General features: G+C 48.5%; 1 protein-coding gene and 1 long non-coding RNA gene across 2 annotated transcripts in view; one reads left to right on the forward strand and one right to left on the reverse strand.

Moving 5' to 3' along the window:
* Positions 1-2655: 2655 nt before the first annotated feature.
* POU2F3 (POU class 2 homeobox 3) overlaps positions 2656-26857 on the reverse strand; it is a 77534-nt gene continuing 53332 nt past the window's right edge. The window contains exons 4-13 of the mRNA XM_061202467.1: positions 20949-21053; positions 19627-19729; positions 17256-17338; positions 14765-14947; positions 14219-14360; positions 12127-12263; positions 10420-10581; positions 4895-4961; positions 3683-3818; positions 2656-2695 (exon numbers count right to left, since the gene is read on the reverse strand). Coding sequence (XP_061058450.1) covers positions 2656-2695; positions 3683-3818; positions 4895-4961; positions 10420-10581; positions 12127-12263; positions 14219-14360; positions 14765-14947; positions 17256-17338; positions 19627-19729; positions 20949-21053 — 1158 coding nt within the window. The remainder of the gene's footprint in view (positions 2696-3682; positions 3819-4894; positions 4962-10419; positions 10582-12126; positions 12264-14218; positions 14361-14764; positions 14948-17255; positions 17339-19626; positions 19730-20948; positions 21054-26857) is intronic.
* LOC133099003 (uncharacterized) lies at positions 12172-19294 on the forward strand. The gene is made up of 3 exons (XR_009702281.1): positions 12172-12219; positions 13796-13884; positions 19221-19294. It is a non-coding gene; the product is annotated as an uncharacterized LOC133099003 (long non-coding RNA).

Genomic DNA, 26857 nt, shown 5'->3' on the forward strand with positions numbered 1-26857 from the left:
TGACATTCTGGAAAAGGCAAAACTATGGAGACCGTAAAAAAGATCAGTGGTTGTAAGGGCGTAGCAGGGAGAGAGGTGAATAGGTAGAGCACAGAGGATTGTTAGGGCAGTGAAAATACTCTGTATGATATTATAATGATAGATACACATCATTATACTATTGTCCAAAGCTGTAGAATGTACAACACCAAGGGTGAACTCTAAGGTAAACTATGGACTTCGGGTGATTGTGATGTGTCAGTGTAGGTTCATTCTTGGTAAAAAAAATTTTACTTTTTCGTGAGTGATGTTGATAATGGGGAAGGCTACGAACGTGTTTGGGCAGGAGGTCTATGGGAAATCTCCATAGCTTCCTCTTAATTTTGTTGTAAACCAAAAACTGCTCTTAAAAAATAAAGTATTTTTTAAAGGGTCAAATGAGTGAAAACCAGTATCATGGACAGTGAAGGACATCAGCTTTCAGCACTCACCCGAGCAAGACGTCAAGGTGGCCAAGACTGCTGCAGGAAAGCATCAGCTCTGGCACCCATGAGTATGCAAGGAACAGTGCATACGTACGTGTGCGTGTGTATGCACAGATATGCACAGATGGGCTCATGGGTGGCAGAGTAATTTCTTTACATACTTAAATTATTGCTGCAGGCTCCTCTTGTCTCTTTGATACATACCGAGCCCCTTCCAACTAGATCTTTTCTTGACAAAGTAACCACTACCAACAGGCTTTCTTCCACTTCATGACATGAAATATTAGTCTAAGCCCCATCCAAACATGAAAAACACTTAACTTATGGTTATTTAGGTATGGATTTCTCCCTTGGATATTATTATTTGCAAAAATGTTTAATGCCAATTTTAGTTTCTTCCCTTCAGTCATTATATTTTTGAAGGGCCTCCCTTTCCCACCACAGGTCAACGTTTGCCTCAAAAATGGTAACTCTTTAAATTTTTATTAACCCAAGAAAAACCACAGGGATAGCTTCCTTGCCCCTCAACCCTCTCATCAAAAGTCACAGTGCATTCCAAAGCCAAATAGATTTGACTTTTGAGTTATCCCTTGTCTCACATGTCTATCACTTTCCATTGCGAATAATGCATAATTGACCTTCAGGACATCTGAGATATGAACTATTAGCCTCAGCCTTCACCTCTTAAAGTCTCCAAATGACTTGACCTTAAACATTTTCCATTCTCCCACTTACAAAATGAGGAAGCCAATCTCTTACCTACTCTGTCCTCAAGGCTGTTCTGTCAAAAAGAGTAGAAACTCTGAACTCTTTGGAGTCCTGTATTAATGTATATCATCATTAGCATCAGTTCGGGGAGTCACAGACTTAATCCACCAATTTGAAACCCTTTCTCCATCCCATTTCATTACATGCACTCACATGTCCCCCACAACAAAAGACCCAGAATAATCTAAACCTCTTCTTGCCAATAGTGGAATACTGTATATCATCACCATACAAATTTATTTAGGAACAGAGAGATTCCTTTGAATCTCATCATTTTCTTGGATATGCAGTCTCTAAGAAAAAAAGTTACCATTTCTGGAATGGCTTCATGTTACATGTTTACACACTGGCCCACAAAGAAGGAGACTCGAGAAAGAATGTTCCCGCAGAAATCAACAAGGATTCCCAGCCCACGTGGGAACTCTTGTGGAAGCTAGCACGGTATTTCACACTTTGGTATTTTTTTCCTTTCCTTTTCTTTCTTTTTTGTTAAAGAAGATAAAATATTACAGAGCTCTTCAAAATTCATACCTGAGTTAAACATTTTGCTGGAAAATTCCACATTAAGGAGAGACGAACATAATGCAAAAAAAAGGAAAGGGCTATATACAGGTATTTTGCCAGCATAATTGTTGCGTGTGTGCGTTTGTGTTCTTCCTTCTGCACCAGGAGAACAGAGAGAGGACAAGATAAGGAGAAATACAGGAAAGGAGAGAAAGAACAAGCACTCCTGAACTCTGGGGCAGACGGAGCAGACAGAAGAACACCTGTGGGCGGAGCAATGTGCCCAGGGGGCTGAGCGTAGCTCAGCGTTCTGTAAAGAGGAGGGAATTCGGAGAACACAATCATGAATGGATGAGGTTCTGGAAAAGGGGCGGGGCTAAAGAGAAAATAGGGTGACATGAAGACTCAGTCAGAAAGCTTTGCTGAACAGAGAAGACATCAGAGCTTTGGTGGAGACATCAGATTCAAATCTTTTCATAGATTCTAGAATCAGTTCGGAGATTGTGGCTAAGTTCAGAGTCAAAATCTTCTCTCCCCTCTGGTGGTTTGGCACCAGGCAAATGGCTGTGCCCAGAATGAGATGGAGATGGCAAGAGGTCCTTTTTGAAAGACCACTGTCGCAGTGAAGCCATCTGACATATTTGGAACGAGAGGAGAAGGACACAGGCAAGGAAGGTAAAAATGGTCACCTCCTAGGAGGGCTGTGCGTTTCAAGAGCACTAGGAGGCAGCACAGGGTTCGGTCACAGTTTGGATCTCCAGAGGCCCTTGCTCCTGAAGAAGGCAAGAGTTTGGGTTCATTGATAGTGGAGATTCTCTTCTACTCTCCTGAAAGTAATCTGTCCATACAGAGAAGGCGTGACTCCCTTCCTTCCAGTGGGGAATACAGGGCCAGGTGGCACAGGAGAAACTTTTTGGTCTCAGTGGAGGTAGGTGGGATGATTCCATCGGTACCAAGATCTAGAAGGAAGGAAGAAACAAGTCAATCGGACAGCTTCTAATGAGGAGGGAAGATGGGAATGAGCAGTGAGTGTTAGCAGGTATGTATGGGGCGGGGGGGTGATGAAAATGTTCTGGAATCAGATTATGGTGACAATTACACAACCTTGTGAATAAACTAAAAAGCACTGACTTGTACACTTTAAAATGGTAAATTTTATGGAAAGTGAATTATATCTCAAAACAATTCTTTAAAATGTACATTATATGTTTTTCTCTCTCTCTTTTTTTTTTTTTTTGGTGGAGGTGGCTGAGGCACTCCAACCTTTGGGGCTGTGCAACAATTGGTCCATAAGAGGTGGCTGCCTTGTTGAACAGTCTGGGTTTGGATAAGCGGGTTCATTTCTTCTGACAAGCTCAGGTCTTCAACCAATCGCCTAACTTGCAAATCTCTGTTTTGTTCTGAATCGGGGAAGGATCTCTCAAGGCATCCGCTGAGAACACTTCTTAGAGTAGATTCTTTGGTTCATTAATCAAAGCTTGAGAGGCTGCTTTTCCCACTGCATCCCGGTTGGGAGCACGAGGTTAGGGGGTAGCACCCTCCTGCTCTCACGGTGTCAGCCACGCTGGAAGAAGCTCAGGCTCAGGGCAGAACACCCCAGAGCAGAGGAGCTGGCCTGGAGGGTAACTCCTCGGCCCAGTGAAGGACCTGGCCCTTTCTGACAGGAGGGTTTGGAAATTTCCACCCTCCCAGTGAGGAGGGAAATGTTGGCTTTGTTGACATCAGCTCCTTGCCAGGACTGCTCACTGGCTGAGGCTTCTCTTTTAAATCCCACTCCCTAGAGAGAGAGGCCAGTCTGGCACTCCACGCTGCCCCCTGCCTGCCCCCCCATCCCCCTTGTCCAGCCCCGTGACAAGCTTTCCTTCCCAAGGTGTTGACCCAGACGCAGCTTCTCACATGTCCCTCGGCCCCGCTGAGGTATCTCTGGGCTCTCCCCTCCGCCTCACCCTGAAGAGTTAAAACTGGTGGAGGAGTTCACAGCCGCTTTGGAGTTATTTTGAGATGCAGTAGGGCTGCTGGCGTGGAGTCCTGGGCCAGGAGACGAAGGCCTGCTGTTGTTCCCAGAGGAGCAGGATGACGTTACTGAGAACCAGGAGAGGCAAAAACAAGGGGGAAACAATGAGGCTGGGTCTGGGGACCTGGTGACATTCAGACATGCATCCTCCAAGGGGGCTCACCCTGTCCCTAGCCGCCACCCATCTGCCCAACTCCTACCATGTTAGCATCGACACCCGGCCCCAAAGGGGCCCTCATCATACACGCTCTCCTCGGCCCGGGCCCTAGAGAGTGGCATGGCTGGTTCTACGAGTCCCAGACTAGCCGAACACAGGAGATACAGATGCCAAAATCATCCTACTCCAGGACACGCCCTGGGCTGGGCATACACAGCCCCGGACCATGGGGCAGGATGAGCCAAAGAACCAGAAGCCTTGGAAAGGAAGAGAGGAGGAAAGAAAGCAAAGTGCTCGGGGAGGAAAAGAGAAGCTGAGAGCACAGGTAAAGACGGCCAGCCTCTCTGATGTTGCCATCTCCAGATGGTTCGTGGTCTTCCAGAAAGAACACAACCAGGAGTGAGGAGTCCTGGGCCAATCACTAAGCAGCTCTGTGGCCTGTGGCAACTTGTTTCACTTCCCTGCATCCCCTTTTCGACGTCTGTAATATGGCAGATTTGGATTAAACTGTATTTGAGTTTCCCAAACAGCATTCCGTGGAGAAGGTGACATATATTTCACCCTCCAAGCTAAGATGCTTTGAAGGGTCGAAGGCACTGGTATTGACAATTATGTCAGGACAAGGGACTGTCAGACACTGGGACTGTCATATGGTCATCCTCTCTAGTTCTTTGAAATGCTTTGGAATACTCTTTGAAAAATAGAGTTCTGTAGAAAATTGGTTTGGAAAACCTTGCCTTCCATACAGCTCATTTGTATGGAGAAAGTGTGGCAATTAAAACAAAAACAAACACTTGTTCAAACTTTGCCTACCCAGCATTTCCCAAACTTACTTGATCACAGAAGCCTTTTCTTCCTAGCACAGATTTTAACGTATTTTGAAATACGTTTTGGGAATGCTGACTTAGGTAGGTACCTCTCAGTTCTAGTATCCCATTATTTAAAAGAATTCTGGTACTATTCAGAAACCTCATTTTTAGAGCTCACCTGTTCCAGTCATGGTGCTGTGTACAGGAGGGACAGAGAGGGGCCCCAGAGACCCAGAGGGAGACACCTGAAAGGCAACAGAAGCTTATAAATGTCCACTTCTGCTTCCTTCTCCCACCTCTGGCACTTCTCCCAGGATGCTGGGCCCCAGACTCTGCAGAGACAGGGCTCAGCTTCCTGGATGATTTCCTAATCCCAAACCTGCACTCTGTGCCTTGTTTCATAGGAAGGTCTCTGGACCACATACAGCACCCAGCTCTGGCTCTGCCCTGCTCCCGTGGCTCCCTGCTGCGTGTCCCCTGGCAAGGTCTCTTGGGCACTGCCAGGCTGAAGCTGCCCTGCTCAAGTGCTCCGGTGATGAGAGGACCATGCCTCCTGGACCCTGCTGTGGCTGACACTGCTGGATGGCTGCCTATTTTCCAGTCCCTTCTTCTTCCTTTTCTAAAAAATATTTATTTATTTTATTTATTATTTATCTATTTCGGCTGCACCGGGTCTTAGTTGCGGCACGCGGACTTCTTAGTTGTGGCATGCGTGTGGGATCTAGTCCCCGGACCAGGGATCGAACCCTGGCCCCCTGCATCAGGAGTGTGGAGTCTTACCCACTGGACGACCAGGGAAGTCCCTCTTCTTCTTTCTTAAAAGACCCCTGCACTTGCTCAGGGCAGCAGAGCACCCAGCCCTAACCACCCTGTTTCAGGCTTCCCATCTTGATGCATGAGTGGACCATCCACTCTCCCGAGGTAACTGGAGGAGATGAACTGCGGTCTCTGAAGCCTTTCATCTTGCCCTGGATACTTCACAGCATCATCAACTCTGAGTTTGGAAGGGACCTAAGATGATTTAGCTTAACCTCCCACGCAGTTCAGGAATCCCCCCCTCAGTATTACTAGCCTAGCACAACCTGCAACAAGACGTAATAAAAAGAATAGACATTGCGGCCCAACAGATCTGGGGCTGAGCCCTGGCTTCACCACTGTCTGTGTGATTTGGGCAAGTTACTTAACCCCACTGAGATTTGGTTTTCTCATCCGTAAAATAGCAGTAATACCTCCCTCGTATTTTCTTTTAATTAAGATTTAATGAGATAATGTCCGTAAAGCTTCCAACTCAATGCCTGGCCAACAGCGCAAGGCTGTTAGTTCCCTTCCTTCCAGCAGGAAGCTGTCAACTGTTGTGTGTTTCTAGCTACAAACTGTTTATTTCTTCATTTGAGCTGAACCCTGCATACTTTTCCTCCCCCTTATTCTTCTCATGCTGACCTGGGACGCTCAGATCAACCTTTACAAAGGACCTTGCAAGGAAGTTCTGCTCAGGGAGCTGTGATTGGCGATCCTCCCCTCCCCAGTTTGGAACATCCCATCCCGACAGGATGCAGCATGTACTCATTTCCTAATTAATCAGCAATTGTTCTGCTGCTTTCATTTACCTGCCCTTTTACAAGGAGCCTCCTCAGTCGGCTGGGGCCCACCAAGGGTGGAGACAGGTGTGGAGCAGCGTGGTAAGAGGTAAGAGATGTTATCGATAATCTCCCTCTTCTCCTCCGCCCCTCCCTGCTGCCACACACCCAGAAATTTGTTGTTGTTTTAAAATAAATAATTATTTAGTCACTGCGACCAGCTTCTTCTGCTTCCTTCTGGAGACAGACTATACATATGCAAGCAGACATAGATATGGTTCCTTTAACATTTTGTATATAAATGGAAGCATTCTGTGAACACTGGTCTGAATAATGTTGCCTTTTTTTTTCCCTTCCTTCTCTCTCTGTCTCATTCTTTTTTTTCCCCCTTAACTGTGTATCTTAGAGATCATTTCACATCAGAAGCAGAAGAAACTATGTCCTAGTCCCACGGAGAGTGTCCCATTGAGACCCGAGGAGAAGACAGGATTACAACATTTTCTCTAGTCTCTTCCTTCAGGATGCCACAAGTATTAATGTGATTATTTATTTAACATCTTTCTCCCCCACTAGGCTGGGGAATTCATGAGGGCAGGATGATGCCTGCGTGGTCCCCTGCTGTGTCCTCAGTGTCTACTGCAGTGCCTGGAACTTTGCAGGTGTTCAGTAAATATGTGTTGAATGCACGATGAGAACCCATGACACTCCTTTACGGCTCCTCCATGCCTCCCACCACTTTCCTCCACGTTGGTGTCCCGGGCTGGGATTGAACCAAAGTGATAACTACCTCCCATCTATTCTAAACAAAGCCCCATGTTTAAAGATTCTGACTCTCTTATGACATGGTTCAGTTTCCTTAACATGGTCTACAACGCCCTACATGATTTAGCCCCCGCCTACCACTCCAGCTTCCTCTTTCACACACTCTCTCTCACTCCTCGGGTTCCATTCCAACCTTCTTTGCTTCCTCTCCCCACCCACCCCAGCCTCAGGACCTTTGTACACACTGTTTCCTCTGCATAGAGTGTTCTTCCCGACACTATCTCCACCCTTCCGTCCTGTCTCCCACCGCAACTCAGACCTTTTCCCCATTCAAGTCTACTCTTTCTTCTGCTGTCAATTTGAGCATCATTCCTCAGAGAAGCCCCTGACATCTGGACTAGGTTAGGTCCCTCAAATACCCGCACATCTTCTCTGGAGGCTTCATCACAAATTGCATTTGTTTAATGTCTGTTTTCCTTGCTAGACTCTAAGCAGAGATCACCAATAAGTATCCTGTGCACCACCATATCCCAGTGCCAAACAGATGGTGGGTGCTCAGTAAGTATTTAAGACAGGAATGGTGAATGAATATCACATTGTCTCCAACCTAAAACTGTCAACGGTTCTTCATATCTTTGAGAGTAATTTAGCATCCACGACCCACCATGATCTAGCTCTCATCAACCTCTCTGTCTTAGTCCTAGACCCTTAGCTCCAGCCAGACCAAAAGGCTTGTGATTCCCCAAATGCATCATGTTGTTTTATAATTCCATGCCTCTCACACACTGTTCCTTCTGCCAGCTATGCTGTTCTTTTTGCTAAGTCCTAATCTGTTCTCTAAACAAATCAGGGGGTTAGCCCTCCCACACCCCATTCTGATTTGGGTGTCTTTTATCTGTGCTCCCAAAGCACTCTTGCAGGGCTCTTCACATCTGCTTCACCCCTCCATCTACTTCATTGCAATTTTTTGCATTTTCTGGTTCCTCCTTCTCAGTTTCTTTCCTTGGTGCTCTCCCTTTGCCCATCCTTCAAAAGCTAGTGTTCCCCAGGGTTGAGACCTCAACTTTCCTCTTTGTTTCCTCTCTACAGACTCCACAGGTGAGCTCCTCCTTACCCAGGATTCCAACTACCACCTGTGTGCTTATGACTCCCAGTCCATTTCTCTATCTTAGCCTTTCCTCCTGACCTCCAGATCCATTATTCCAAGTGCCCAGGGGCATTCCCACTTGGGTGTCCCACAGGCCTCTCTGTATATCATAATGATGTAAAGAATTGAAATCATCATTTTTTCCTACTCCTAAGCCAGCTCCTCCCCCTGTGTTTAATTGTTCATCTACAGCACCGGCTTCTACCCAATCAGCCCAGCCTGAATGCTGAGAGTCATCCCAGAGTATTCTCTTTCCTTTAACGTTCTCCCTGCCCCACCCAGTTTTCAATTTATTAACCAAGACCTAATAATTCTACCTTCTAATTATCTCCTGAATCTCTCCCATCCCCTTCATTCTTACCAAATGGGTTTGCTTCAGCCCTTATAATGTCTCTGCTGGATAACTGCAGTCACATCTAACTGGTCTCTCTGAAACCAAATGTGACGCCTCTCAAACCACCCTTTAAAACTACAGTCAAAGTGATCGTTCTAAAAAGCAATCAGATCACACTAATGCCCTACTTCAAATCCTTCAGCAACTCCCCAGGGCTTCAAGCTCCTTAGCCCTGCTCATAGCCCCTTCTGTCTGGCCCTTGCTGATCTATCCAGCCTCATCTTTCAACATTCCTCCACGTGGAACCACCTGCGATTCCGTGCATGTGCCCTCGTCTCTCTCCTCCATACCACTGTTCTCATACTATCCCCCTGGGGGAATTCCACCCCTCACTTATTTGCCTCTTCACTCTTTCTTGTCTTCTTAGACTCAGCTCAGGTATTAATTATCTCCTTGGGGAAACCTTCCCTAACCACCACCTCCCAAGGCTTTGTTAACTGCTACTCCTAAGTTCTCCAAGAGAAATCATCATGTTGTTTATCATTTATTTGTCTGTCTCTTCTGCTAGGCAGTGAGGTGCTCTGGGAGAGGGAACAAATATTACTTATTTGTGCATCCCCAGCACTCAGCACAAAGACCAAAACATGGTAGATGGTCGATAAATGTTTGGTGAAAGAATAAACAATAGTATAGTTTTATGAAATAGCTATGTCCCACCCAGAATGAGGCTGAATCTCACCCATCCTTGAGTACTAAAAGACAGAGGACAACACCATTATCCCCAGTTCCCTTAACCTTCAACCGTCACCATCCCTAGGGTTGAAGAAGAACCTTCCCCCTCCCCCCCACCCTCCAGGCACCATCTCTCTCCTAGATGGAGAAGACGTTTCATATCCTCCAAACTTCCCATTCTGCCTGAACTTCAAATTATTCCCAGCCCTGACTTCTCCCCCTTGAACTCCAGAATCACAGATATAACTGTCTGCATGACCCTTCCTCTTGGATGCCTAGGAGGCAAGTCTAACTTAATACGACCAGCTCTGAATACTTAGTCTTTTTTCCCCCTCAAACCTGTTCCTCCTGCAGTCTTCATCATCTCAAAAAATGGCAGCACCTTCCAAGCAGCTGCTCAGGTCACAACCCTTGAAGTCATCTTGGCCTTATTTCTCACACTCCATATCTGAGCTAACAGCACATCTTGTTGGCTCGTGGTTGAAATACATTCAGAATCCAGCCACGCCTCCTCACCACCACGATCTCCACCCTAGCCCAAGCCTCCACCACTCTCAGCCTGATTGTTGTAATTCTCAGGCTGGTATCCTGCCTCCACACAAATTAATCTCCACATAGCAACCCATGTCAGTTCTCCAGTGGCTTCTTATTTCACTCAAACTAAAAGCTAAGGTCCTTTCGATGGCCTCCGAGACCGTGGTGAATGGCTTCCTGTTACTTCCCCATTACTTCTCTGACTGCATCTCCCACTTCTCACCTCCTTCCTCACCCTGCCCTGGCGACACTGGCTTCCTTGCTGTTCCTCAAACATGTCAGGTCTTCTCATTTTCTGATTTCTCTACATGGAACACTCTAACCCTCAGATATTTCATTCCCTTTCAATACTTAGATCCCTTCTCAAATGTCACCCTATCAGAGGGGTCTTTTCTTACCCCTCTACTATAAAAGCATCTCCCCGTAATCACTTTCTATCTCCTTATCCTTCTTTATTCTTCTTTATATTATATATATTTTGTATACAGCATCTCTTTGTTTATATATTTATTCCTTGCTCTCCAACCCCCATCTTCTTTAGGACGGGGAGGACTCTTTGCCTTCCAGGCTTCATCTCCCCCAGTGCTTGGCAGGCAACTTGGCTCCTGGCCACTCACCAGCCGGGAACTGTACATGGGTGATTTGATGGGTGTGGCCACAGGGCAGTTGATTCGCTTCTCCTTTTGGCGTCGGTTGCAGAACCAGACCCTCACCACCTCCTTCTCCATGGATAACTGCTCTGCAATCATGGAGATCTCCTCTGAGCTGGGTTTGGGGTTCTACAGAAACCAAAGGGATAGAGTAGTCAGGAGGAGAAGGGAATAGGATCAAGAATTGTGCGTGGGGAAAAGATGTTCCAAAGAAGCAGGATAGAACAATAGATGGAGCAAAAGCTTTAGAATCGGACCTACGATGGAATAGTGGCTGGAGCACTTACTCTGTGGCCTTAGGAAACTTTCTGAACCTCTCTGAGCCTCAGTCTTATCATCTATGAAATGAGAGAAATAATGCCTACCGTATAGGATGATTATGAAGATTAAATGAGAAAATGTGTATAAACTGCCAAGCACAGGGCCTGACACAGGGTGGAGGCTCTTCTCTCACTCCTTCTTCAGAAGTTCTGAAAAGAGGAGCCCACTGATGAGTTAGGTAGGGCAGGCAGAATCCCCAGAACACACGCTCCCTTCTGTTCTTTCCTCAGAATCTGATACCCTTCTCTCGCGTCATTTCTTGCTGCCTACCTCAAAATAGGAAATGATAAAGTTAAAACATGTGGACCCATCAAGACTACAGAGGAGACATGTATATATATATATATATATATATACACACACACACACACATTCCAATACATATCCATCACTCCTTTGTTCTGACCCCTCCCACCCCCACCCAATCTTTGTTCTTAGCTCCCTTCTCTTCCTTCTGCACCCTCCCTTACTCTTGCTGCTCTGAGAAACTTAATCAGAAGGAAAAGCCAGGTCTTGTCATCCTGCCAGCAGGATGCAGCCATCAAGTCCTGAGTCATATGTGCTGGAGAGTCTGCTGGAGAGACAGGAGTCCTGGAGGCCTGGGGCCTGCAAGGTGGAACTAGGCCACAGGCGAGCCCTTTAGGGACTATGCGGTGTGGATGGAAGCTCTGGAGGCTGGTACCTAAGGGATCCTGATTAGAGGCTGTTTAGACCACGCCTGTTTATCCCTCTTCTCTTCCCCAGCTCCCCCGGGGCACATAACTGCTATGATTAGCGTCCACAGATTGGCTCAAGAATATACTTTTGCTGCAAGTTCAAAAAGGTGTCTGTATGTAATATGACTACAAATATTTAAATGTATGAAGAAGAAAGAAATAGAAGGACGTGCATTTAGATGGCATTTGGTGGTGGATTTTTTTCCTGCTTCCCTGCATTTTCCAAATTGTTTACAATAAGCATTTATTACATATATAATTTGAAAAATATAAAACAATGCAAAGAAAATGAAGAATTTATCTACAATGCCCTGGCTTTGCTCCCTTTATCTCAACTGGATACAGGGATACACTCTCCTCTGGGATTCCATACCCCAGTCTTTAAATCTCCCGGCTCGAGGGACAATGGGCACCAAACAGAGGTCAGGGCGAGAAGGGTCAGTGGGGGAGGAAGTTTCTGGAACCCAGCCTCTCATTCAAACACCGGGGCACCTGGAGAGGGAGCGTGTCTCTGTGTCCCGACCCTTTCCCAAGGCAGGTGTGTGGGGGCTCAGGGGTGGCGCCGAGGGGCTTGTGTGCGTCTGCTCAACCCCTGTGCAAGTCGGCCCACCCGTTCCCACCCAAAGGGTCCGCTCACATCTTGAAATCTCTTCTCCAGAGTCAGACGGATGCTGGTCTCGATGCTGGTCCGCTTCTTCCTCTTCCTCCCGAACACTTCACTGAGGGTGGGGTAAGAGCTGGGGGTGCTCACGGAGGGGTCTGATGGAGAGGATTCTGTGGGGAGGGGAGAGAGCAGGGGAGGCTCAGAGAAGGGAAGGCAGCTGGTTCAGGCTCTGGTTCGATGGACTTGGGGTCCAGTGACCCTTCCCAGCAGGTTCTGCAGCCCCCTCCCCGACACAGGGGAGCCAGACAGACCAAGAATCCTGCTTCCCCTCGTTGCTCTGGGCAAAGGTCCTCCATGCCTCTCACTGCCGTGCCTCCAGCGTTTGCGGTCATGGTTCAGGGACACCCAGACATCAGCGGCATGTGTGGGTGTGAGTGGGTGCAGGCAGAGCTCCTACGAGTGACGCCCATGAGCCTGTATTTTATAAGTAGGCCTGGATGTGAATCCCGAGGAAAATGAGGACTGGTGTTTTGAGCTAAAGGCAGTGGCACTTGGTGGCGGAATGTTGGTGTGGAAGCCACTTCCTTTTCAGTGTGAGTGTTGGGGCTGAGGCTGTATGAGGGGTCGGCGGGGATGTCCCTTAGGAAGGATTCAGGCGCAGCCAGGGAATCGTACTAGAAATGATCCACAAGATCCCTTCCCGAAGATCCTAAGACCTTCTGATCACCTCTTTCACTTCAGCGCTCCAGTAAAACCTCCAAAGGATCAGCCTTCCCCGGGCAGGGGTGGGACGGGGTGGGGTGGGGAGCTTCCTCACCCCCTCCTTTGTTTCCACGTGGAGCAACTTCCGAGAGGGTCACACCCTTGGCTGCCCATCCCCCGCTTTCCTCTCTCTCCATAGTAACCACTGACCCACACTATCTACAGACGAGAGCCCAGCCCTGACACTGGCTCTGCTCCTAGACCAGTGGTTCTCAACCTGGGGCGAGATTCTATACCACCCTCACTCCCCCAGGGGACGTTCGGCTCTATCTGGAGACATTTTTACACGTCTCAACAGGGGGCGGGTGCTCCTGGCATCTAGTGGGTAGAGACCAGGGATGCTGCTAAATAGCCTACAGTTCATAGGACCGCCTCCGCCACAGAGCAATATCTGGCCCAAGCTGTTGCTAATGCCTTGGTTGAGAAACCCTGTCCCATGCTATGCCATGACACCAAGCTCTTCCATTCATTATTGCAAACGTTTTGCCCTTGGCTTACAACCTGGACCTCCTGGCCCCCCCACGCCTGACTGAATCCTCCTGCAAACCCCACTCTTGCTGTAACGCTTTCCCAACCAGTCTAGCTCGGAGTAACTCCCTGCCCTCTGAAAACCTACTCAAGAATTAGCCAGATGAAGATTTTGCGTTGTGCCTATTGCCTCCTCCTCCCGGCCATGTGACCCTAGAGAACCTACTTCCCTATGCCCCTGACCTAGACCTAGTCCAGACAGCAGTCTGGGTAAGTGTGTTTGCTCTGCAGACCCGACCTTTGTCTCTGGCGAGCTGTCCTATGGTCTAGGCTGGGTGTGTCTGGGGTAGGGAATAAAATGGGGCAAGTCTTCGTGGCCACAGACCTAAAGCTATGTCTTCCATGCACTTTATCAGTAGTGAAGCTGACATTTTCATCTCTATTTGGCTGTCTCCTGTGTCTTATTTCTCAGTTGGTTCCAGACTCAGGAGGAGAGGAAAGGGTGCTATGTATTGACTGCCAAAAGCCCCAACACAGAGGACTTCCCTGGTGGTCCAGTGGGTAAGACTCCATGCTCTCAGCGCACGGGGCCCGGGTTCCATCTCTGGTTGGGGAACTAGATCCCACATGCATGCCACAACTAAGAGTCCGCATGCTGCAACTAAGAAGCTCGCATGCCGCAACTAAGAGTCCACATGTCGCAACTAAAAAAAATATCCCGCATGCTGCAACTAAGACCCGGCACAGCCAAGATTAATAAATAAATAAATAAATAAATAAATTTAAAATGTTGTTTAAAAAAAGAAAGAAAGAAAGCCCCAACACGGACCAGTCACCATCCCCTTCCCTGCAGACCTTCTAAGGCTCCATCCATCCTCGTGTCCCTGAGGCCTACCTGCATCATTCAGCCACTTCTCCAGCAGCGGCTTGAGCTTGCACATGTTCTTGAAGCTCAGATTTAGAGCCTCAAATCTGGAGATGGTAGTCTGGCTGAAGTCGTTGCCATACAGCTTTCCCATCGCCAGACCCACGTCTCCCTGCACGCGGGGATGGAGAGGGAAGAACTTTGAGAGGTAGGCCCCTTCTCTCCTTTGTCCACATCCCTCACCATCCTAGCACCTATCCACACCCAGCCAACCTTTGCTCACCCTGGCTCCCTTCCAGTTTCTTCCCTCTAAGATGGAAACTTGGTTATTTCTCTCCCTAGACTCTGAGTGCGCTGTGCCCCCGTGCCTAGCTCCGTGCCTGGCTCTCATTCCTCTCCCCTCCACCAGCAGTGTTCCCATTTTCCCTACCAACGGCAACTGTGCCCCATTCTCAGGGGACGCAGGAACACGGTGGGTTTGCCCCAAACACAATGAGCTCTTAAAACCTCCACTCGGGAACCCCAGTCTCTACTCACTCAACCCAAGTTCTTCCACCTCCTTGCCCCAAACCGAACCTGTGTGAAGCCCAGCTTAATGCGCCTCTGCTTGAAGGTCTTGGCAAACTTTTCCAGCTCCTCCAGGTCACTGGGCTCATCAGCTCCTCCAGAGCTGGGGAGATGCTTGGGGACTGGGAGATGCTGGGATGCTTCCAGATGCGGTTCTAAAGAGGATCCTGGCACCCCAGGGCGCCCAACTGCCTAAGAGCAGACACACACCAAGCCAACCCACAAACAGTCAACAGATCAAACGCATTTCCTGGTATTTTGTACTAATAAGCCCACTTAGAGGATGACAGATTGGATTCCTATTATTTCGATGGTGTGGAAGTGGAAATTGGAGTCTCTATGAAGGGACTAGCAAATAGCTGGAGTAGCTGGGGTAGAAACAGTAGGAGTGTGGGACAGGGAGGTGGCCTTTCTGGGTTTTAGTCTATGACTCACTATTTGACTCTGAGCAGGTAACTTCCTCCTTTCAGTTTTCTACCATAAAAGGAGCTAGCAGACTTGTTTACAAAGATCCCCAAAACAGATCTCAGAACGGGACAAGGAAAAGGTTGTTTGCCTTGCCTGTTCTTTTCTACAAAGCAAACTAACTGAGGTGTTCAACAGGCATTAACTGAAAATAACAGACAGCATCTGAGATTCATTGCATTAATGGAATTTCCATAAAATTCCAAACTCTTGTGACTGCCATTTTACTTTCTAAACAATCATTTTCTTTCATGAGAGTATTTTGTTTTTTGTTTTTTTGAATCAAATGTATTCCAATGCTGTCTAAGTGCACCTTGATCTCATTTGTGGTTGTCAGGAGATATTCTTTCTTCAGTTTATTTTCATAGGAGAACAGACCCTTATACCTAGAATCCATGTTGTGTCCATTTGGGGTCAGGAATAAATCCAACCCGTCCATGGAGAAGGAGCAGAAACCCATTAGGCTTGGGGTCCTAATGGGCTTGTGTCCAGGGCAGGGGCTGCTACCGATGTGGATGACGTGGCCTAAGTCCACCCTCTTCTCACTCCTTTCCAGTTTACTCTTTTCCGAGACTGGGGTTAACTTTACTCCTTTCTTCCAAGATATTCAGGCTTCCCATTCAGACAGGCAGCCTTGTGATGACCAGAGAGAAGTTAAGGACTCTTTTCCCCCCAAGGGAGGGTCTTTTAGAACAGAATGATTTGAAACCATTAGGCTTTGACCCTGTTCCGCAGGGGAGGAGGTGGCATGGACCAGACTCTCAGGACAAAGCCTCAGGCCTCTCTCAGCCTTCCTTTTCATGAACTCATTTGTTCCTTCTTCCGACAAACATGTCTTGAGCTCTCTGCTAGACCTTCCCCCTTCACATCCAATCAGCGGCCGAATTGCACTGAGTCAACTTCCCCAACATCCCCTGTCAGCCCCTCCTCTCTACCCTTATTGCCACCACCCAAAGCCAGCCCCTTTACTGCTGCCCCAGGATGATCTTAATAACCTTCCAAACAGTCTTTCTGCTTCTGGTCTTGCCCAGCTCTCGTGTTATAAGACACGAGAGGTGATCTTGAACCCTCTCTCAGATCTCTTCCAGATCTAAGTCTGTGATGATGCGATTCGGAGAGCAGTCAGGAGAAGGTCCAAGAGCTCAGACTCTGGTGTCCCCATTTCTATTTGCCACTAGGGGGCACCCACCCCCTTCCAGGGGCCTCCAGTGGGCTCTAGCCCTGTAAAGCCAGGGCCCTGAGGGACCCACGGGGATCTTAGCCCCAAGAAGGGACGTTAGGGTCTCTGCAGTCATTCCCAACTGTTCCACACGTCCGTCTCTGCAGAGGCGTCTCAGGCAGCGGTGCAGGCATTAACTGCACCGGGTCACCCAGATAAGGGGAGGAGCGGCAGCTCCAGTGTAGCTCCTGCTGCCCTCGCCAAGCCACACTCCCTGGCATGAGGCCGCGTCTGGCCAGAGGAAGAGGTGCCTTTTTTCTCCCTGGCAAACAGGTGCTGTGTGGCACCATGGCAGCTCTGCAAAGGGCCCTCTCGCAGGCCTCCGTCCTCCTGACCCGTGCTTTGTCCCCTCCAGGAAGCAGTCTAGAAGAGCAGCTCTTAAGAGAGGCCCAGAGGTGAGAGGCCCTGGCTTGGTACCAGTCCTCAGGACATCAGGTCTCTGGGCTTCTGGTCTCCTCCTTGGCGCTTGAGAGCACCTGGGCAGGCCTGGCGGTCACCTTGGCGTCCCTGGAAAGTTAGCTGATCCCTGGTTCTCAGAGGAGTGATGCCAGGGCCTGACTGGGGCGGGAGTGGAGTGCCTGCACACAGAGCAGGCTAGCCCGGGAGCTGGAATCTCTGGCTTCTGATTCTGGCACCACCAGTGACACCGGGTCCCTCATTTCCTCTGGCTGTGGATTGAATTTGCCCCCGTGCCGACTGGGATAATCCCTTGCGATTCCCTCTTCCCAGAGGGCTAAGTGTACCGTCAAGGGGGTGGGGGAAGTCTAGGAGCTCAACTCTGTCAGGAGCTGAGACAGGAAGAATGTGCGTGTTTACCTGGGACGCCAGGCCAGGCCCCGTCTGCGGGAGGAGGAGAGAGCTTTGCTGCTGTGGAAAGGGGAGAAGATTTGACTGCAGACCTGGGTGAAAGGGGAGGAACAAAGGAGCAAACGAATCAAATCCAGGCCAGCTGAAAAGACGTGCTCTACAGCTTTGGAACCGTGATAACTGTCCCCGCCCCGCCCCCCCACCCCCACCCCGCGCTACCTATCATGTCCATCCCCCCCCACCCCACCCCCGCCTCCAGCCTTGTGCAGAGGCCCCCATGGACACTGTCAGGATTGCCACACACAGGTGGAGGCGAATCAGACACGGGGATACACAGATGTAAACAGCAGTCCCCAAACCAGTCCTTCTGCTTGCCCGCCTGCCTGGAGTGGTGCAAAGGCTGAGGAGGGTCAAGGCAACCTGCTCTGGGATTTGATAACCAGGCCTGAAGAAACCCAAGAGGGAAGGAGATGTGGGGATGACGACTAAGAATTCAAGCGGGAGCTGAGGGTTTCCGTTTTGGCTGCAGAGGCACCTGGGATGGCTACAAAGGCCTAGCCAGATCTGCAAAGATGCCGGATCAAGGGAACGGTGCCATACAGCTCCGAAGGGCAGCAGCCAATTGCCAGAGGCTCTTGGCAGGACCCAGACATTGAACACTTGGGAGGAAAGGCTGAGAGAGAAGGGAAGAGCAGGAGGCAACTCTCCCTGGTGGTATGGACTCTACCTGCTCATTGCACGGCCTGAGGATCGCTTTCTCCAGGAAAACTGTCCATGAAGGGCTCTGCCTGGATGGTGGTCATGCCAGTGGCCTCCCTCTAAGAAGAGCCACAGCCAGGAACTCTCACTCTCACTGTGGGAATGGGGCCATCAAACTGCTGAAGCACACAATGAGGCAGGTCACTCCAATCACTCAGCACACAGCAGAACTCTGGGTTCTCTGTTGTCCCTAAGCTGTTCTGGGTCGCTGATGTGTAGATCTACTGATGCTGACCATTTTGCTCCTCAGTCTAAAACCACCAAGGCTTAATTTTTCGTTATTAAAATACATAGGCAAAAAAGCTCTCGTAAGGAGCCCTGTACTGGGAGTCGGAGGCTTGAGTACTAATAGTAATCTGACACTTACATTGCCTTTTGAAATGTACAAAGCCTTCTCACATGCATTATTTCAAATAACTCTCAATAACCTTGTGAGGCAGAGTTTTACTATGATTCCAGTTTTAGGGAGGAGAAAATGGAACCTCAGAGAGGTTAGGTAGGTTTCTCAAGGAGACACAGCTAGCAAGGGACTTTTTTTTAACCAATGAGTTTTTCTGATTCCAAATACTAAACTGTTTCTTTCCCCCTGTGTCATACACTGACCTCATTGGTTATATGCCTGAGCCAGTTTCACAACACCATCTTTCAAAAAGAAACAGAATGAACTGTTACCTTCCCTTTCCTACTCCAGGAGTATGATATATACTGTTTAGCTAACATAAATACTCACAGGTTCACATATGTTCTCATTCATCATCATAATAACACTCTGAGATGACTTGGTAACTAAGGATAACTATAACTTGGGCAGGTGCTAAGGACAGAAGGCAGAGTTGCATTTTCTTTGGAGTCTGGATTTCCAAAGCCTCTCCTTGGGATTTGTACAATGGAGGGAAGCTTATACTTCATCACTTTCAGCCCTAGTTGGTGGAGATGGGAGAGGGAGAGGCAGTACAGTGCAATGCCAAGAACATGGGTTTCCGACAGACTGTTATAGAACTTTCTAGTAGGTCACCGGTGACATAATATGACTACCTACCACACGAGGTTATTTTGAAAGATGTCAGGAAAATCACTCCGCAGAGCTCCTGGCATATCATGCTCAAGAAATGTTAGCTATTATTGTGAGTATTCTAATCTGTTTGTTCTTGGCCAAGGAGAAGTTCTCTGTGAGGAACTTCCCTGCCAAAGAAAACCTGAAAATGCTCTCCACAGCCTGTGGGTGGCACTGCCGCTCTACCCAAATGGAATTCCAGCTTCCTGAGGGTGGAAGTCTGAGTCTACATCCACGTGCTGGGGAGATTTCCAAGGATCCGGGACTTCTCTGGACTGCGATTCCGAAGGAATCCGAAGGATTCCTTCCTTGTTCTGCCCCAACTCCTGCCACCCTTGCGCCTTCGGTCTCAACTGGCCGTGAAATTGAGGACGATGGGAGGGGGAAGCAGAAAAGGAGACTCAACCTGGAGGGCCACACCAGGTCGCTTCCTCGGGCCCTGAGGTGGACAAGCCGCTCTTTATACTAGAGGGGGAGCCAGTCAGCCACGGCCCACACTTGGGTCCCAGCAGGCGGAAGCAGCTCCTTAGCACACTCACCTATGTAGCAGCCCCCAGGGTTTCTCACCTTGCTGCCCAGGCTGGGTCTGAGATAGCAGGAACTGGGAGACAGACTGTAGGTGTCCGGGAACCAACACAAGCTGCTGGAGCGGGTGGAGGGAAGCCATGTCCTGTGCAGGGAGATACAGGCATCCCAGAATCTACAAGCTGCAAGTGTGGGCTCCATCTGCCTGCCGCCCATCTGTCCTGTGGGTCTCCATAGGGACCTTGCCCTATGCCTCTGTGTCCCTGTGTCTGGCACACAGCAGCTACCCCATTAATGATGGTGTTGTTACACCTCCTGCACTCAGCCAAGCTGTGCCTTGCTTAAACCTTGCCTTGTTATTTAACTTCTGTGTGTATCACAACGGTCTCCCAGCTAGACTGGTAATGCCCCGAGGGCACAGACTGTGGGTATTACCATCTCTCAGAGGTTTACCCTAGAAATGACATGCAATCCCAATTTTCTAATTTTTTAAAAAAAAAAATCTCAGGCCACTTGATATGCTAAAATCCGTTTTTGTCTTGGCCGTTTCCTGGTCCTGAACCTTTCCTGGAGGAAGAGGCACGTTATTCGTTCTTAATAAAACCACTTTGATTAAACAGAAAGTCCATTTCCCCTGGGTTCCTCCCACTAGCCCCCAAAAGGGAAATACTACTTCCCAATACCTGGGGGATCTGGGAGTCCTCTGTGACCTAGACCCCCAGGGTTCTGTGGCCCCACAGGACTGAGCTTAGGTCTGTGCACAAAGAAAAGACTTGGTAAACCCTTGCTGAATAAAGAAGTGAAGGAATAAATGCATGTTCTAGTCTTAAATATTTCCAGGGAAGGGTCGGCTCTTTCCTCCCCTGGGAATCCAGATCAAGAAAGGGGCTTGCCCCGTGGACACCCGCCTTCTCAGACATTTGTCGTTACTATTTCAGATGCCTCTTTATTCCTTCTAGTATGACAAAAGCTTGGGGAGGAGAATGGGCTTACTGGGGACAGAAATGCTCTGTAACCACAGCAGTAGCTGTCATCATGGGGCTCCCCTGAATATGGCTGGCAGACCCCAGCCCCATTGTTAGGGGCTAGCTCCATTGTTTTGGCAAGATTGACTCCTTTTTCTTCCCGAGAGGTGGAGACCTCCTTCTTCCCATAACTAGCCAGGCTTCATCTCTCAGAGGATTGTTCTGTAACCCAGCCCCTCTCCCAACGCAGGCCTCCAAGTTTCCCTGCAGGGGATTTTTTAGCCCAATCTGCATTCACTGAGAGCCAGATCTAGAGGTGAAGCATTTTGCAGGAGGCTTGACTTAAACTCACTGGCCCTCTGAGAATATCAGGGCTTCCCGACTCGGGCTGCCATTTACCCCAGACATTTGGTTTCCAGGCATCATGGCAGGTCCTTGACTCAGGTGGCATGGCCGATGAGAGAGGGTCTGCTGCAGAGAGTCACTGAGGTCCTCGGTTTTAATCTGTAAGTGGAGGCAGGGGGAGAGCATCAGTTCTGGGCCTCCCCAGGCAGACAGAAGCGGAAACTTAGAGAAGACCGAGGCAGGAGATGAGTGACAAGCCTGGAGAGTCAAAGAACTAGCTCAGCGCCTACTGGGCTGCAGCTTGATTTTCCTGCCTGTGTGAGCCCTTCGGGCTGGGGCAGCTGGTAAGGGACAGAGGTGAGAGTCTCTCTGGAGTAACCATCCTCGAGATGGGGAATGCACCTGGATTGATCGTTCCCGAACACCATTCTGGGGCATGTGCTGGTACATAGTGCAATATATGCTCTTCCTCACTGAAACTCCAAAAAACGAGGAATTTTTGTAGTGACTTTAAACATTTCTTTTAGATTCCGAGGTGATGTTCTTTTATCTTGGGGGGTGGTATGTTAGAATTTTTTTAGGAAATGATGGTGATCCTAAATGGTATTTTTTAAACTCCCCACTTTCACAAATTAAAAAAAAAAAAAGGCAACCCTTTACCAATCTCCTTTATCTTATGGTTTTTTATTTTCCTGGTCCACGAAATCCCAAAGTCTGGGAACCAGTTTCCCCTCCATTCCCCCTTGTTTTCCACACTTGTCTGCCCTCTGCGTGCTGAGCTGCCTTTGCAGCTGGCCTCTTCACCCATGTGGTTTAGGTGACGGTCCTTGCCTGTCTCCCTACAGGCGGGGACATGTCTCCTTCACAATCACTGCTGTAGTTGCAGCCTGAGGGGACTGTGGTGGTTTGCAAACTCTCTCCAGCCTCTACCACCCTTCAACCACCCACCTGTGGGCTTTCCAGGTGTCCAAGGGCAGGGCAGGAAGCACTACTTGTGCCCACCCCTCCTCCCACCCTGAGAACAACTACAGTAAGTCCCCTACATACGAACCTTCAAGTTGCAAACTTTCAGAGATGTGAACGTGCATCTGGTTCCAGCAAGGAACCAGAACCTGTGCCATCAACGTCAGGTGTGAGTGAAATTGCAGCTTGCCCTCCGTCTCTTGTTGCTGATGATCCTTCAGCTCTACCATCTCCCACCTCCTCTCCCTCCTCCAGTCAGCAACTCTTCTTGCCTGTTCACTTGATGCCAGCCCCCGTATGCCAGCGGTTGTACTGTACTACTGTACTTTTCAAGGTACTGTACTGTAAGATTAAAAATGTTTTCTTTATTTTTTGTGTTTGTTTGTTATGTATTATTTGTGTGAAAAGTATTATAAACCTATTACAGTACAGTACTATATAGCCGATTGTGTTAGTTGGGCACCTAGGCTCTCTTTGTTGGACTTGTGAACAAATTGGACTTACGAATGTGCTCTCAGAATGGAACTCATTCGTATGTAGGGGACTTACTGTACCCTCTTGCAGCGTTTCAGGAAGTCCATTGTGGGGATGGGGGTGGTGGGTAGGGAGTATGCAAGTGAATTTGGATTCATATAATATGGCAGGGAGCTTGGGATCTAGACCATACCTTATAAAAGACATTGGGGGACCCTCTGACGGAACCTCTTGGCCATAGTGACCCTGGCTTAAACCATTTTCTTGGTCTCTACAGGGAATATCACTGACATCCTGGAATCATCCTGGAATCTTTTCTGTATTAGTTTAACCCAAGTTAAAGGTTCAGACTAACAGGTCTACTTGTGTTTAATCGCTGCGGAAGAATGGTGCTTTGGATTACTAAACCAAGAGTTCCCTTTGGTTGGAGAGCTAGGAAGATCTTGTTGAGTGACAGAGACTGAGGAGGGAGCTCATGCCCTAAATATGGTGCCTTGTACATAGTGGGAACCGAATGCGTGCTAACTGAATAAAAGACATAATCAGAATCCACCTCTCCATCCTCCAGTGGGATACAGTGAGGAAGACATCGAACAGGGAGCTAGAACTTGTTTCTAGTCCTAACTCTGACTCTAACTGACGATATAACCTTGAGCCATCATTTCATCTCTATGAGACTTGGTTTCCCCATCTGTTGTATGATTCTACATCATTTTTCTTTCAGTCCTAAAATGGAATTATAAAATTCCAATTCCGTGGTGTATTTGGCAGAATCTGGCTAGTCCATGTTGCTGTAGTATTCTTAGATAAAGCAGATCTAAACAGCACTAGGAAGTCCTAGTTGCACCAAAATTGGTAAGAGGATGCTTCTTTTAGGGACAGTCTTTACAAATCATTCCTCTCTTCTCTCACCTAAGGAGGCTATTCTGGAGTCTTGGAAGCAAAGAAGACAAAAGGAGAGTGTCAGGAAGTAGCACAATGGGGGCAGAGAGTTAGACATCAGGAAAACTCCAAAGGCATTCCCCCCAGGAGTGATCTCCAGGACAGCCGCCATCCTACCCCCAGTGCCCTTCAGCTCTCCCCACCCACACTTGGCATCTCCATCTAAGACACTTGCTGTCCTAGTTCTTCCCCAGAAATTAGAGTTTTCACATCCTAGATTCCGGGGAAACATTTGTTAGCAGGTTTTAAAAAGCTCAAAATAGATGATAAACTACTTATTTCAAACCACCACCAATCTTAAGCTTTGCTCAGAGGGGAGATTTTACTTAAGCAAAGCCTCCCTTCCCCACATCTCCCTTCTGCAGCCCCCTCCTGCTCCTGGACATCCCTCATCCCGAGTGGGGATAGGTGAGGCAGGATGGAGGGGGACGGAGGGAGAACATGGAAAATTGGAGCTCAAAGCACACTGGTGGAACCACCGCAGGCAGCTTGGCGCAGCTCCAGCTCAGAGGCAAGTGGCAGGGTTCCTTTATAGACTCATTATGCGCAACGGGGAGATAAGGAGGGGCAGCTATGACACAGCTTGAAAACATGTGCTTTGCCTCCAACCTGGGTGCTATCTGTTAGAATCAGTGCCAGGTCTTCCTGCAACACTTAATTTCAGAAACCAGCGCCATCATAAAAGAAAACTCACTCTTTCATCTGCTTCCTGGATCAATTGCCCTCCAAACTCTTTTAGGGGCACTGCCGACCTCCCACTTCTGAAAATGAAGTGCCTGATAGCAAAAAAAATCCCTCTGGGTGTTAGCCTGGGGCGTTTTGACAACTCTGTGTGTTCCTCTTCTCAGTTCTTGCTTTATTGACCTCTTACTCTTTCATTTTTCATAATTCATTACCCCTTGTGTGTGAGCTGCTGACGGTAAACCCCAAAGGAGACAATCCTAAACAAACCAATTTGAAAGACAGTAAAGCAGACTACTTCTCCTGTGACAAATTCTAAAATCTCCACTGTGGTCGGTGGGTCTCAGAAAGAGCAGAGCTGGACTCGGAGGTGAAGAAGATACAGCAGCAACGCTGCCTGCCCCCCACCCCCGACCCCAGCACATGTCTCCGACGATTCTCTGAGAGTTCAGGGGCTAAGACAATAAGAAATCAAGAAATAAAGTCCCTTCCAAATCCAAACATCCCTTTCACAGCTGTCGAATGGAAAAGATTGGAGTCTTTCCAGGCAACTGGGTGTTGGCTGTGGATCGGGAAAATGAGATAGAGAGACTTCTGTTGGATCCCATTGACTTCTAATGTGAGAACCGGAGGCAAATTGGATGAAGACCCAGTTTCCCCCGTACTTGTGAAAACCCAACCAAACCCACAGCCTGCCTGGAACCGTGAAGATCGTCTCCAGGGTCCCTTTGGAGCTTCTTCTCACGCAAGTGAAATATTTCTCCAGGCCCTGTTTGGGATGGACTAATCCCTGGGGACGTGGGCCACCACAGAGGCCTCTGCCTGGTCACAGCCATCGGTCATCCCGTCCATCTGTTAGACATGGCTTGTTAGTTCAGGATCTTCTCCACCCACTGAGCTGTGCAAAGGTGTTACACTGAGTCTTGGGCAGTGACCAGGGAGGTAGAAAGGTATCATGGGTGATTATCTTTTCTAATCCCAGGGAACTCCCTGACATCACCTGCTTTAGAAAGAAATAGCCTCATTCTGGGAAGAGAGAGCCCCTTCTGAGGAACTGGAAACCCTTCATACATTCCTTACTTGGCTTCACCGCCCAGCTGGGAAGTGTGGGGATGAGTGTTTATCTTCCCATCTCACAGAGACCAGGAGTGCTTCAGAGATGCGTGTAAAGTTACGCGACAAGACACTGGCTAAACGCTACAAGAGAATGGTCCTCTGACCCTCCCCAGGCACTCTATCTACAAAACAATACTACAAACATCCCAGGGATGGGAGAGAGAACAGACCATAGGTGATGTTCTGGCCCAGACCTACACTTGGACCTCCTTATTAACCACCTGTTTGGGGTCATGCAATGGGGCTGGAGTACTTAGCCTTAGCCCCCTCCCCGGGACATTTCACATGGCCCTCTCTTGGGGGGAAAACAACTCAACATTAATGAATATATCACTGGCGATGAAAATGATCAAAGCTGTAGTGCTAGTTGCATAACTCGCTTGTGGAAAGTGTTTCATAAACATTTCACAAGAAGGAGAATTTCAAAGCGTGAACATCTCCCAACCTGCCTTCAATTACAGGCAAGATTTTTTTTTCTTTCTTCCCCCCTTCTATACGTCTCCCTAGCAGTGAGGAAGAGTTTCTGTTTCGTAACTGATCTATAAAAGGGTTGACAAACGTTTTGCTCATGAAAAGATCCTAAAAATATATTCCAAGCGGTAGAGTAGGGCAGGCAGGTAACGTATCTCAGATGAACAAGGCTGAGAGTCCCCTAAGAGATGCTGGCTGTATTTTTGTTTGGGGGACTCTCCTTTCTCCATGGCTCTTGGCTGCTCCCTATGAGTCCAAGGCTCCTGCCTCTTTGGATGCTTCCCTGAAGTACCTGGGGAGATGGCCTCATCCAGTCCCTGGTCTCTAGTCAGATCTACGACAGATCAGCCTAGGCACACCTTTGCCCGTGCACATTGGGATCTTCTGGAAAGCATCGAACTTGTAGACAAAGGAGTGATGGAAGTGAGGAGACACGGGGCCCTTTAATAAACATACGGTTTCTTAGGAGGCTGGAGCCACTTAGAGTTGTTCCCTCCTGAAAAGAAGCTTTCCAAAGAGGCATCCTTGTTTTTCCTGCTTGTACCTCCTCTGCAAATGCAAAAAGCTTATCAGTCATGTTATTTAATGCTTTGGCTTCAGTTCTTAGGGCACAGCACTGCTAGTGCTGACACATGTCTGAAAAAAACCCCATCATTTTAAGCCCATAAAAGTTTTCTTCTCCCTCTGGCATATAGGTCTGTGCATTCAAGTTTAAAGACTCTAGGAAGGGGCTGTGCTCTCTTTGAGGACACATCCTCACAGATATTTTTGGTGCCCAGGACTTGAACAACTTTAACCATTGTACCACTTCCCAGCCCTCGGGAGATGCCAGCAGCGTCTGCTTCCACTGAGGAGCTGGATTGATGCAAGCTCTCTTTTTTGACCCTGATCTTTTTCTTTTCGGCCACGCCATGCAGCTTGCAGGATCTTACTTCCCTGACCAGGGATTGAACCCTGGGCCCCAGCTGTGAAAGCACCGAGTCCTAACCACTGGATAGACAGGGAATTCCCAACCCTGATCTGTCTTGAATCAGAGTCTCCTGGTTTTCCTGGTTGCCTACCTGTTGGACAAGGGCACAGAGCTACCTTCTCTGGTTCTTTGGCTGGGAAGGAGCGCCACACAGAGCTGTTGATTCGCCCACATAGATGGCTGTTCTGCCCCCCAAAATGTGGAATGGCAGGAGGTGGGGTGAGGTGGGGTGGGGTAAGAAATGCTGAGCACGGTCTCAGAATCAAACTCTGACAACTGTTTGCCAGTGGCTCTTCTTGGGAATCATCTTGTGTGTGAATGCTGGCTGTCATCACACTGGGTTCTT

The sequence above is a fragment of the Eubalaena glacialis genome, chromosome 10 (assembly GCF_028564815.1).
Source record: "Eubalaena glacialis isolate mEubGla1 chromosome 10, mEubGla1.1.hap2.+ XY, whole genome shotgun sequence".
In the NCBI taxonomy this organism is placed as follows: Eukaryota; Metazoa; Chordata; class Mammalia; order Artiodactyla; family Balaenidae; genus Eubalaena; species Eubalaena glacialis.